Source organism: Nothobranchius furzeri, chromosome 7 (genome assembly GCF_043380555.1).
Source record: "Nothobranchius furzeri strain GRZ-AD chromosome 7, NfurGRZ-RIMD1, whole genome shotgun sequence".
In the NCBI taxonomy this organism is placed as follows: domain Eukaryota; kingdom Metazoa; phylum Chordata; class Actinopteri; order Cyprinodontiformes; family Nothobranchiidae; genus Nothobranchius; species Nothobranchius furzeri.
Window position 1 is genome coordinate 79,364,947 of NC_091747.1, and position 13,699 is coordinate 79,378,645.

A 13,699-nucleotide genomic window follows, 5' to 3' on the forward strand; every position below is an offset into this window, starting at 1 on the left:
ACGGTAACCGGTGTAGCGGTAAACCCCAATAAAAGGTTGACAATAATAATAACCATCTTGTTGTTTTAAAAATAAATTATCTCGGTGGGTTTACCGTGGCTGCGGTGACCCTTACCAGCCACCGTATCATCTGCTGAAGTTGCCGGCGGCACATGCACACTTAGTTGTTTACAACCAAAACTTTCTTGAAGATAAAGCTGAAATAATGGCCAAAGGAGGAGACGGCAGTGCTCAGGACATTTATTATCCCTCAAAGAAGACAAAGCGGGAAGTACGGGCATGTTTTGGATATCTGAAGAATGCTGAGGGACAGTTTAAAGAAGACGGCTATCCTGTTTGCAGCACGTGCAGAAAAAGTGTCTGTGAAAGGCAGCAACGCTTCAAATCTCATGCCACATCTGCGTGACCATCACCCACAACTCTAGTCAACGCAAGGCAAGCTAACGTTAGCGCTTTAGCTAAAATGCGTGATCCGAGGATTTGGGTTGAGGGAGAAAGCAACGAGTCGCTATATAAAGCAGCCGCAGCGCCGCTACCTGCATATAAACCGTGTCGCGGACACCGCCATGTTGAAATGACGCTATGCATTACGGGGCTCCCAGGGGCAGATAAGAGTTGGTCTCTCTCCGAGAATAATTATGAATTTAACAACGATTACTGCCTGATGACATTTTCCCACATCTGCAAAGCTCACTGGAAGGACACAAACCGAGGACAACATTTTCCTGATATAGGGTTTATTACTCAAGTAAGGGTAAAAAAGTATCTGATTAGAAGGCTACTTGAGTACTGAGTATCATCTGATCTAATATTTTTAAAATGATGACATCAAACAGACAAAAAATAAGAAGTTATGGGCAAATATTGGTATTTTAAAGACTAAAAGGAAAAAATGTAAACAAATAAACATAATTACAAAATAACACATTTTAGGCAAAATTTAGACACAAACTGAGGACAATATTTTCCTGATATACAGGGTTTATGTAGTTGTCTGAAAATGTAACACGTTTAAAAAAAATACCGCAATAATACCGAAAACCGTGGTAATTTTGGTCACGATAACCGTGAGGTTACATTTTCACACTGTGACAACCATAAGTGACACCATTACTTTTTGTTGTAAAAGTGATAAAAGAAGTAGAGTCTACAGAACAAGGTAGATTTTTAACGCAAACACAGTCACGGAACACTCACCTCACCCCTCAGATATGTTCCCTGAGACACTTCTTCCCGAACAGGACACCTGCATTTCAAGAGGAAACGAGATAGCGCTAAACACTGTCTTTTGTTGTCTGTGACTTCAAATGCTGTTTTTTGGGACTGGTAATTTGTCCTAAAGTTGAAGTGGTAGCAGCCGGCTGTTTCTCCCCTGATGTTATTGAGCAGAGAATCTCTCACACCAGTGGTGCTCTGTTGATAAATATGTAATTGCATAATGAGTGGAGGACCCAGGGAGGTTCAGGTAGACTGACAACTGGATGGCTCAATAGTTGCTTTTGGTCCAAAACATGTCATGTGCAGAGGTTTTTAGACAAATGTGTGAGAGCCACTTCATCAAGTTTTCTTCATCTCTGCAAAATATTTATAGTTATACTGTTAGAAGGTTGTTAGGAGGCATGAACATTTTTTTAAGATGTATTATTTTCCAGATGTGCCATTGTAGCTTAAAGGATGGGTGAAAACTTCCAGTTTTGATGAAAGAACCATGAGAATTGTGCAGTACACAAGACGTGTGCATCTCTGCAAAGAAAGAAGTAGCTGATACTTAAAGTACGGTGTAGCCATTTTCAGAAAATGACTGGTGCATATGGTGTACATGGCTTGTTTTATTGCTTTGTGTAGGATGCTGAATTGCTACAACTGGGAGCCATATTCACTCCGTCTGTCTCCTCTAGCCATCTCCTGTCTGTTTTTACATCTCCCGCTTATCTCATTACTCTCTCACTTTATTCCATCTCATATCTTCCTCCATCCATCCATTTCCTGTCTCCCCTGTTCAGCTCTAACCCTCAGAGGGACGCTTTTTGGCTTGCTTTCTAGCCCTCAAGTGTGTAAAGCTTGTGTGCATGTGTCTTTACAAGTGTGTATGTAGATGAATGGTGTGGCTAAATACTGCCAGAGGGGAAGGCTTTGAAGTGGGAGAACACTGCCTTCCAGTCCCCTTAGCTGAGCCTGGCAACCACTCAACATGGACAGGAAGAGACAGAGAGAGAGAGAGAGTGAGTGTGTGAGAGAGAGAGAGAGAGAGAGAGAGAGAGAGAGAGAGAGAGAGAGAGAGAGAGAGAGAGAGAGAGCCTCACCATGCAGCCAGATTTCTTTAAAGCCCTACATCAGGCAAGGACACACACCCAACTGTCATTCAGTTTCTCCCTCCCTTTCCTTCCTCTATTCTATACATGTGTGAACACATAATCTAGCACACGAACAACCAGGATAGGGCAAATGAACAGCTGAGGGTGGGCGAAAATGGACATAAGGAGGGAGTGGGTAGGTGAAAAAGCCACAGCAGAATTAGGTGCTGGGGGTGCATACTGTGAAAGGAAGAGGAGGTGATGAATGGAAGCCCAGCAGAGTTTTCAGACATTCTGGGATTCTGTGTGCATCCCTTCCATGATCCCATTTGGGATTCAGCCACTCGGGCTCGAATATCTTAGTGCATGCAGATGGTCTCTGAGGGAAAGGATGAATCGCGTGCAGAATGACACAAACATTAAAAATAAGCTCATAGCAGCACATGTATGAAGCAAAACCCGTCTGTGCGTTGGTATGGCAACCACCAAACGTGCAGGGCTGTGCAGGCACTTGTGTACAATACTAGCTCTAAATCCACTGAAACTTGAATATTTCCTTCCTTCATGTGGATTGAATATGTGTTAGATGGATGTAAATTTCTCATGATGATCACCCACCATGAAGCAACAAGCCTTGCATAACAATGAAATCCATAAATCTCTTCTTCTCCTGACAGAAATGTGAACAATTACAGTGACAGCAAAATGGCTTAGAATAAAATGTCACTTTTAAAAATATACTGTTTTTGTCCCTTTGGAAAGCTTGAAACAGCATCTCTTGGGGACTCATGAATCATTTTACTGCTAAGAACACTAAAGCCATTCAAATGCATCAGACTGCCACATTTTGCCTTTGCTTTATGACATTTGCTAATTTACAATCAAATGTTAAAAACAATCACAGCTCAACGTGTACAGGAGATGTTATAGTATTTGTCTCCAAGGAAGCTTTAAATAAGTCTCCCCACACTACCACAGCTGGATGGCCACATGTGCACAGATATGCTTCAGGCAAACCCGAGGAAACAGAAATCACTTCAGGTGCTGCATCCTGTGAGATACGCATGATGTAATAACTCACCTCTTGAATAAATTCATATTTACTCTTTCTTTTTGAGGGTGTGGAGATGGAAGGTATCAGTCTATCCTTACTTGCCGCGTGCCTGCATCAGATCATGCTGATGGAGTGGTGCAACACAGCTGATCTGCTTGTTAAAACTTTTCAAGAAAGTTTCAAGAGCAGTCTGAACAGTGTTGCTAAGGTTGGTGACTTCCAGCTGAAAACTCATGATGACCCTTTTTCCTCCTACCTGCAGGAGCTGGAGTCTGTTTCCGGGTGGTTGCTGTCCTCGGTACCCGCCGCCTCCACCTCCTCCTCGATCCCGGCGTGCGCCGAGGGCTCCGCCACCAGCTGGGGCACCGCGGCCTCGGCGGGGGGCTCCATGTTCGTCAATGGACGAGAACGACGCCGAGACGGCGGGGAGACCCAGGAGAGCGCCGCGGTGGAGCTTCTGCACTCGGGCTGGCTGATGGAGCGGGTACAGGAGTTCCCCGTGGCTCCGACCGCCGCTCCTCCTGGACCGCCCCGACTCTCCACCGGATCAGCAAACTTTCGGTAGCTGCCGCTGCCGTTACACAGGTTCGAGCCAGCGCTGCCGCTGGCCACCAGTCCGCCTGGGCTCACCCTGGCTGGATGGAAGTTACCGCTAACGGAGGGTCCGTCCGCGGAGCTGACTCCCGTTCCCCTCGCGCTGAAGTAGTCAGCTACTGGCGGGGAGTGAGGCGGAGGAACCGCGGGGTGACCGAACCACCTCCATCGGATCCTGAGGATTTGTTTCACATCAAACTCCTTCCGTGAGGAAGAGCCTGAGCCACCATTCGACATTCCAGGGCTCGGCACGAGGAAATGGCGGGGAAGATCCCGTGCCGCTTCCCCGTTAAAGCTGCACGCGCGTCTGTGCCGTTACCGCGACTGAGGAGAGACCTGATAAAGCGGAGTTATAGGACTGGGAGGGGAGTGAGTGAAGGAGGCAAATTGTGCTTATAAACCGATTTACCAGCAAAACTCTATTGTTTTGATCGGTTTAGTAAAAAATGTGCGTTGTGTATTTTAATTGCAGAAACAGATTTTTGATGCACCTGAAAAGCTAATTGAATTCTGTCAGAGATTTCTACTGTTGTGTCCTTGGGCTAAACACTGTGCCTAGCGCCGTCAGTGTAAGGCAGCTGTGGCTTCATTGGAGCTCATCATCACCAGCATGTAAATGTGTGTGTGAATGGATTAATGACTATTTGTGTTATAATGTGCCTTGGGGTTGAAAATAGTCAATTTACCAATTGCCTCTGTAAGAAGAACACTATACAAATACATCTGCCCAGGGCATGAATTACACAAAGGCTTCTGGGGGAGCCCAAGGGGGCCGGGGGTGCTTTATTCTTTACGTGGCCCCCAAAATGCCTTGAAATGGCACTGAGTTTTGAAGGTGATCCGAGTTGTATAAAATATATAAATATTACATGCTTATAAATTATTGCTTCAGAAAATGAAAAACGTGTGGTGGGACAAACCTACATTTTCCTTTTCAAACACTTTGTTTTATTTTTTTGCTTTTTATTTGAATATTTTCCTGTCTTTAATCTCCCTGCATCTCCTCTCAATCCTATGAAAAACTACAGTTTGGCTTCCTATATTTTAACCTCATGAGTTACTTTTATGTTTAGCCTAACAGGTGACCAAGCCTCATAAAGTACTGGGAGAAACCTTGCTCAAGTACGCTAGAACGTTCTTGGATTCTTATCAAGTAATGTTCTTGGCAAGTGCAACAGAAAGTCCATTCTACCAAGTATGAGGACGAGGAAAGCATTTGAAACAGAACCATACATCACGGCAACATGCACTGTTTTATGCTACGGATTAAAAAAAACAAGCTGAAATGAAAATAAAAGTCTAGTTTGTCCCTTAAATACAAATTAATACATTACATGTGTACAATATTGAATCCACTTTTAATCAAAATAGATAAAATATTAACATTTCCTGCTGTTAAATGAAGAAAAAAAGTTTTGTTTTCATCAAAACAAAGATGCTTTAATTTTGACAGTGGATTAGCCAGTTAGTTATTTTGGTATTGTCAAGAGTTAAGAGCAAATTTTACATCCAATCATCCATCCATTGTCTGAACCCGCTTTGTCCACATAGGGTCACGGGGTGGGGCTGGAGGGGGGGGGCTGGTGCCTATCTCCAGCGGTCAACGGGCAATCAGGCGGGGTACACCCTGAACAGAGAGCCAGTCCACCGCAGGGCAACACAGAGACACACAGGACAAACTATCATGCACACACACACTCACTCACACCTAAGGACAATTTAGACAGACCAATCAACCTAACAGTCATGTTTTTGGACTGCGGGTGGAAGCCGGGAACCCACGCATGCACAGGGAGAACATGCAAACTCCATGCAGAAAGATCCCAGGCCAGGAAGCGAACCCAGAACCTTCTTGCTGCAAGGCAACAGCCCTAACCACTGCGCAGCCAAATTTTACATGTTACACAAAATTAAATCCATCCATCCATCTATTTTCTGAACCCGCTTGTCCACGCAGGGTCGCGGGGGGGCTGGTGCCTATCTCCAGCGGTCAATGGGCAATCAGGCGGGGTACACCATGGACAGAGAGCCAGTCCATCGCAAGGCAACACAGAGACACACAGGACAAACAATCATGCACACACACACTCACCTAAGGACAATTTAGACAGACCAATCAACCCAACAGTCATGTTTTTGGACTGTGGGAGGAAGCTGGAGTACCCGGAGAGAACCCACGCATGTACAGGGAGAACATGCAAACTCCATGCAGAAAGATCCCAGGCTGAACCCATGGACCTTCTTGCTGCAAGGCAACAGCCCTAACCACTGCCCCACTGTGCAGCCAAAGTTTACATGTTATACAAAATTAAATATAGTAACAGACAACTTTTTAATATTATATTAATTGTGTGACTTAGTTATTTGTATTTTTTATGTAAAAACACTACAGTTATGAGCTTTCTACTCTGCTTTTTTCCATCTGGGGTATAACAATGCAACACATTATGGTATACCTTGCCGACCCAAGTTCGGTGAATTGATACATCCTCAATATAATGGGCGGACGAAGAACTTCAGAAACTTTCATAGTATTTGCCATGATGCATACTTATGATTGGAGCAGTACTTGGGCTAATGTTTATCATGTTTCACAAATACTTCAGTTCACAAGTTCAAATGATTATGCATGTTGAGAAACGGCCTATGCTTTCATGTTAGTGACACCAAATTCTGACCCAATCATTTAAATGTTGCAGTTGAAATCGACACTCATCAGACCATCAGATCATATTTTTGCATTTTCAGGCGATTGTCTGTAATTCCTATAGCTGTGTGAGAAAATCCCAGTAGACAGCAATTATGGAAACTACCACCACTGGCGCATCTGGCACCAACAATCATACAATGTTCAAAATCCATCTTTCCATCCATCCATTTTCGGCCGCTTATCTGGGGTCGGGTCGCAGGGGCAGTAGCCTAAACAAGGAGGCCCAGACTTCCCTTTCCCCAGCCACATGGGCCACCTCCTCCGAGGCAATCCTAAGGCATTCACTGGCCAGCCGTGAGATATAGTCCCTCCAGCATGTCCTGGTTGGACGTGGCCGGAAAACCTCACCAGGGAGGCATCCTGACCAGATGCCCAAGCCACCTCAACTGGCTCCTCTCGATGTGGAGAAGCAGCAGGTCTACTCCCTGGATGACCGAGCTTCGCACCTTATCCCTAAGGGAGAGCCCAGCCACCCTGTGAAGAAAACTCATTTAGGCCGATTGTTTCTGCGATCTCATTCTTTCGGTCATTACCCAAAGCTCATGACAATAGGTGAGGATTGAAACGTAGATCGACCCATAAATCGAAAAGTTTGCCTTCTGGCTCAGCTCTCTCTTCACCACAACAGATCGGTACAACGACCGCATCACTGCAGACGCAGCACCAGTCCACCTGTCGATCTCACGCTCGATCTCTCCCTCACTCGTGAACAATACCCCAAGATGCTCAAACCCCTCCACTTGAGGCAGGACCTCATCCCTGATCCGGAGAAGACATTCTACCCTTTTCTGACTCAAGACCATGGTCTCGGATTTAGAGGAGCTGATTCTCATCTCAGCTGCTTCACACTCGGCTGCGAACCGCTCCAATGAGAGCCGGACATCATGTTCTGATAAAGCCAACAGGACCACATCATCTGCAAAAAGCAGAGACTCAATCCTTAGGACACCAAAACAGATTCCCTCGACACCTTGGCTATGCCTAGAAATCCTGTCCATAAAAGTTATGAACAGAATCCGTGACAAAGGGCCTGAGTTCAACTCTCACCGGAAATGAGCTCGACTTACTTCGGCAATGTGGACCAAGCTCTGGCATTGGTCATATAGGGACCTAACAGCCCATATCAGAGGGCCTGGTACCCCATACTCCAGAAGAACCCCTCAGCCCCCTGAGGGATGTGGTAAATCGCTTTCTCCAAATTTACAAAACATACCGTAAATCCTCTAATACAGGCCTGGGCCCAGGGCCAGATTAACACTTTGTTGTACCCTGGGCAAGAATATTAAAGGGCCCCATCATCACGACCCAAGGATTACCATAAAATGGTCACATACCGAATATTTTACTGTAATATGCCGTAAATATATTCAATACTTGAATGCCTGATATCACGTAACCCGCTCAAGGTAACCTTTGACCCACCTTGGGTGGACTGACCAATGAGGAGATGGTCTTAACTTGAGGCCCTCTCTTCATTGGTCAGTCTGCAAGGGGGGGCTGTCATTTTGCCTTGGCCCCCAAAATGTCTTGAAACGGCCCTGGGTGTGTGACTGAGTGTTGAAGGTGATCTAAATTGTATCAGATGTATAAATATTACATGTGTATAACTTATTGTTTTATACAAGTAAAAACGTGTAGTGGAGATAAATGTACCTACATTTTACTTTTTGTTTTGTTTTCTTGTTTTTCTTGAACTATTTCCTGTCCTGTCTGTCTCTCATCTTCCTGCATCTCCTCTAAACTCTCCAGAAAATCTGCTGCCTGGATTCTTACTTTCTCACCTCATCAGTTACTTCTGAGCAGATTAAAGGGATCTCCTGACCGTAAAGCGGAGAGCGTGTTTCGATGCTGCGTCAGTGAGGTAACATCACCGCAGCACAGGTGATGAGCTCCGCAGTAGCAGAGCGCTTCAGGCACAAATAAGACAGAAAATAGAGAACATGTGTGGACATGAACCATCGTGTGTTAATTATAGTTATTTTGGTTGCGCTACTTTGAGAATGGACCGTGCGCTGGACGCAGCAGCCTGGAGTGCTGAACACCAACAATCATCGCTATATGTGCTCTCTGCTCAAAATAGTCCATAAATGGTGTAATTTAGGTAGAAAACGTTTTATCCGGCTCCCCTGGATGTGTAGGATATACAGCTCTTCCATAATTCGATCCCTGCTCCTGGATGAAAAAACGGACATTTTCATCAATACAAGAACCCCCCTGGATGCCCGGACAGAGAGTGAAAAGTGGACATGTCCGGGGAAAAGAGGATGTATGGTCACCCTAGTATAATATAAAGCGGGAGATTACAGATACAGTATTTTGCTCGTACCCTTGCTGCCCTGGGCCCTTTAGAGTTTGTGGGCCCTGGGCAATTGCCCAGTTGCCCATATGGTTAATCCGGCCTTGCCCGGGCCTGTATTTGACTCAAGCTCATCAAGCTCCAGGCCTTTATTGGAAGGAGAACCAGAATTAGAGGCAGGCCTCTATTTCTATTTGAGCAAAATGAACTAATGGTTCGCTGGAGTTTTTGACAATTAAAATTGCGCCCACATTTTCAAAGTTAAACACATTTCTTTTAACAACGGTAGATTCTGCTTCAGCCCTCTCCCCCCTCCCCCGCGCAGCGGCCGCAAACTCACTGATGCGCCTGCAGCCTCTCGGAGTTCCTGCTGCTCTAAACATTAAAATAATTATTTCATTTTCTGTTCCTCACTTCTGATTACCTTCAATGGTGTCTGTTTGTTGCAACCAGCAGGTACAAAAACTAACTTGTTTTTATTTGACTATTTTTCTGTCCTGCCTGTTTATTATCTTCCTGCATCTCCTCTCAATCCTAAAGAAAAACTGCTACCTGGCTTCATATATATTCACCTTATGAGTGACCTTTGAACTGCAGTTCTAAAAGATCTACTGACCGCAAAAACTGCGGAGTGCTCGCCGGCCACATCAGTGATCGGTGCGTCACCGAGGACAAAACTGGTGATGCGCCCCGATCCACAGCAGCGAAAAGCATCAGGCACAAATAAAAGAATAAAAGACAGAAAACATAAAAGGAAATGAGCAGACATGAACGATCGCGTGTTAAATTAGTTTTTGAGGTGCACGTCCCATTTGCCGGTTCCGTTAAAACCTAGTTCCGTTAGAACTTATGAGACTGTGCATCCATCAGGGTTCGGTGGGGGTGTCGGTGAGTATTATCGTATTAGACCCTGGTTTGGACTCCCTAAGTAAGAATCATATCTTTTATTTTAAAGGTGAAATAATATGCAAGATTTTTCCTTCTGTAGTAGCTCACTTCTTTTTAAGCAATCCCGTTATTTTTTGGTTAAAATACTAGGGCGAAGCCTGGAGAAAGGCCAATCCTTCCAGCAATTGTTTGGGTTATTTGGATTAATTGCGCCCCTATCAGCTTATGTGGGAGGTTGGTAACTATAAAATGATTCCTGTTAGTTGATCAGGCTAACATAGATTTATCAATTTATTTTAATTAATCCAACCTTCCAGCTGATAGAGACTTTTTCAACTTGCGAATCAGAGCCAAAATTAACCACTAATGTTCTGGTTTTATCATCCTTAAGACAACTCGTCACTCGCGGGTGAGGGAGGAGTCAAGCTCCTCTTATCTTAAGGTTTCTTTATATTAATTCGTCACAAACCGTAAAGTAAGTCCTGATAATTCAAGAACCCATAATTAATGTGCTTATCTCTGTGCAATTAATGGTCAGGGCTCCCACTCGTGAAGCTTTAGAGAAAACCTGAAAGAATCAGGATTATGTTTCTTTTTCAAAAAGTTTATTACAAAATCAAAAAATACAAAAATGAGTAAATATAAAACAACTGCTTCCCCCAAGGAGGGATTAATTCTAATGATTAAGAAATAAAGAGTTGATTTACACCAACTCGGTCTTCTGAGAATCGCCCCAAAACTTCTCTCGAATCTCTCTCCGAATCCTCCTTTTATATCATTCCTGGGTCAGCTTAGACAATGTAAGAGACACATATATCATTATCTCATGACGGTGAGGTCATGAGGTCATTTACCAGATACACATTTTAGCTCAATATAAAACATCTGGTGTCAGTATTACTTCATGCAGCATTCACATGAGGGCACAAAACGTTACATGCAGCACTCTTCATGGGAGCTCAAAACACTATATGCAGTACGGTTCATGAGAGCACAGGTCATAAATCTTCATGTTTGTAGCAAATTGTAGGTCTTCCTTCAGCATTCCTGAGAACTTTTGGACCCTTGTTTCTGACCACAGTTTTTTGACCTGCAGCCCAGCTCCTGTCTTCTGGCTGATTTTGCTCACACAAGCCAGTTCAGTGTGTTTCAGCTTTCCACCGTCTTTGGCATGTGGGGACTGGCAACAGCGACACCTGATTTAATTATGTTACTGTGGCCGTGCTCAGGACGCAGATGTCTGGAGCGCGTCAATGATCAGAGCTTTGCATGTGCAAGCTGGTTAAGGTTAGGATGGGGGTGAGGGGAAGGTTAAATTGCAAGAGGGAAAAGGTCACAATTTGGTTAAATGTCCGTTTTACGGCGGGTGTCAGTACCGACGCTCTGGCACAGCGCGTTGCCTCCTGACGCGCAGGAGCTTGTCACCTGCTGACAGCAGGCTGCTGTCTTTTCCGTGGACTGCATCTTGCCGGTCATTATCACGTGACAGCGACTATTCGATGACAGGCATAACAAGTTACTATAGTGAAGTCGACTAGTGACTAGTTCATACAACCCCTGCTACTGCTCCCCAGAGTGTTCTGCAGCATAATCAGCACATTCTCTTTTAACTTGATATCAAATTTTCGCCTCCTCTTCGTCTCCGCATGGTTAAAGTTACCCTTGCGGTCTATCACTGGCAAATCAAAAGTGAGACGGATGACACAACCGCCCCGCGTACTTGCTTGTTACCACATTCCACCCGGCCACAATAAAAAACCGGCCATTATTCACCTCTGCCGACTCCGACACCGGCCAAAATGTGATACCCGGCAGTTAATTAAATACAGGCTAATATTAGAGGATTTACGGTATGTAGATTGGTTGGGCAAACTCCCACGCACCCTCCTGGACTCTCCTAAAGGTATGTCCAGTGTTCCACGCCCAGGACGAAAACCACATTGCTCCTCCTGAATCCGAGGTGTAATAATCCGCTGGACCCTCCTCTCCAGAACCACAGAATAGACTTTACTAGGGAGGCTCAAAAGTGTGATCCACCTCTAGTTGGAACACATCCTGCGGTTACCCTTTTAAATCGGGGGAACACGACCCCGGTCTGCCAATCCAGTGGAACGGCCTCCGATGCCCACGCGATATTGCAGAACCACATCAGCCAGCACAACCCTAAAACATCCAGAGCCTTAAGTAACTCTGGGTAGATATCGTCCACCCCTGGAGCCTTGCCACCAATGAGCTTTTGACCACCTCAGAAACCTTGTTACGTCCCCGACAGGAGGTGTTAAAATGTGAAGGAGGGGGTAACATAAGAAATGCGACAGTGGAGTTAAAATGGGTTTAATTGTAATAAAAGGTTCTAAAAACAAGTGCAAACAGATGGCGAGCATTATTAAAATAACGAAAAACGAAAAATTCACTATAAGGTTAACAGTTAAAAGACAACTTATCAACTATATAAAACACCTGGTTAAAACTTTACTAAAAGTTTTACCTAAACTGAAGTTGTTTTAAAAACAATGACGTTGATGAAAGTCTAAAAACTAAAGCAGAGTTAACCTTAAAACAGAGTCAACTAAGCTGACATCAACCAAAGATCCCTATGGATCACTCAGAGTTTTTCCCTTTAAACTCCTCAACTCAGAGTTAAAACTTTAAAAGTTAAAACTCATCACAAACGAAGGGGTTGAAAACAAAATGAGGCCTGGAGGACAGCAGAACCCCTGCATTGCTGCCTCCCAGACTGCTTTTTATCCCAGGTGTGGGTCACCAGAAGGATTCCGCTCAGCTGTGCTCCTCAGCAGCCTGGAAGAGAGGAGGAGGAGGAGGGGCGGTGTCGGGCTGATCACCAGGGCTGGGTGATCCTGGCTCCTGCATCCCAATGGCCAGGATGGTAGCCGTAATAGACCTCAGCACCAGAGATTGGAGAGCCCAACCCAAAGTCCCCGGACTCTGCTTTCTCACTGGAAGATGTGCAGGTGGGATTGAGGAGATCTTCGAAGTACTGCACCTACCGATCCACAACGTCCCGAGTCGAGGGGCACCAACACACCATCCCCACTATAAACAACGTTTGTAGTGCACTGCTTTCCCTTCCTGAGGTGCCAGATGGTGGACCAAAATCTCCTTGAAGCCGTACAGATGGCGTGCTCCATGGTCCCATTAGCTGCCTCTGGAGTCCCACAGGCCAAAAAGACCCAATAGGACTCTTTCATCAGCTTGACGGCATCCCTAACCATTGATGTCTTCCAGCAAGTTCGGACATTGCCACCACAACAGGCACCGACGACCCTGTGGCCACAACTCCAGTTGGTCGCCTCGACAATGGAAGCACACAACATGGTCCACTCAGACCCAATGTCCCCTGCCTCCCCCGAAACATTTTGGAAGTTCTGTCAGAGGTGGGAATTGAAACGTCTTCTGACAGAAGACTTTGTCAGACGTTCCTAGCAGAATATGTTTGGGCCTGCCAGATCTGACTGGCATCCTTCCCCTCCATCAAAACCAACTTGCCACCAGGTACGGTCAGTTGACAGCTCCTCCTCACCCGAGTGTCCAACACATGCGGTCGCAGATCAGATGAGATGACAACAAAGTTGATCATTGAGCTGTGGCCTAAGGTATCCTGGTGCCAAGAAAACATATGATTGAACATGGTGTTCATTTTGGACAATCCACGATGAGCACAGAACTCCAATAACAAAACGCAGCTCAAATTCTGATCAGGAGGGCCATTCCTCGCAACCACACCTCTCCAGGTTTCACTGTCATTGCCCACGTGAGTGTTAAAAGTCCCCCAGCAGAACGAAGGAGTAACGGGAAGGAGGGCTGTCCAGGACCTCCTCCAAGGACTCCAAAAAGGTTGGGTA

The 13,699-nt window shown here is 45.3% G+C and overlaps 1 protein-coding gene across 4 annotated transcripts in view; it reads right to left on the bottom strand.

Moving 5' to 3' along the window:
• Positions 1 to 13,699, bottom strand: part of klhl5 (kelch-like family member 5) — a 96,961-nt gene that overhangs the window by 36,822 nt on the left and 46,440 nt on the right. The window contains exon 1 of one of the 4 annotated variants that reach the window (XM_070553830.1): positions 3,605 to 4,319. The exons of 2 other annotated variants lie outside the window; for them this stretch is intronic. In XM_070553830.1, the coding sequence (XP_070409931.1) occupies positions 3,605 to 4,179 (575 nt within the window). In that variant the 5' untranslated portion in view covers positions 4,180 to 4,319. Of the gene's footprint in view, positions 1 to 1,197; positions 1,216 to 3,604; positions 4,320 to 13,699 lie in introns of those variants that run through there. One more of the 4 variants, XM_070553833.1, reaches the window with a different exon arrangement.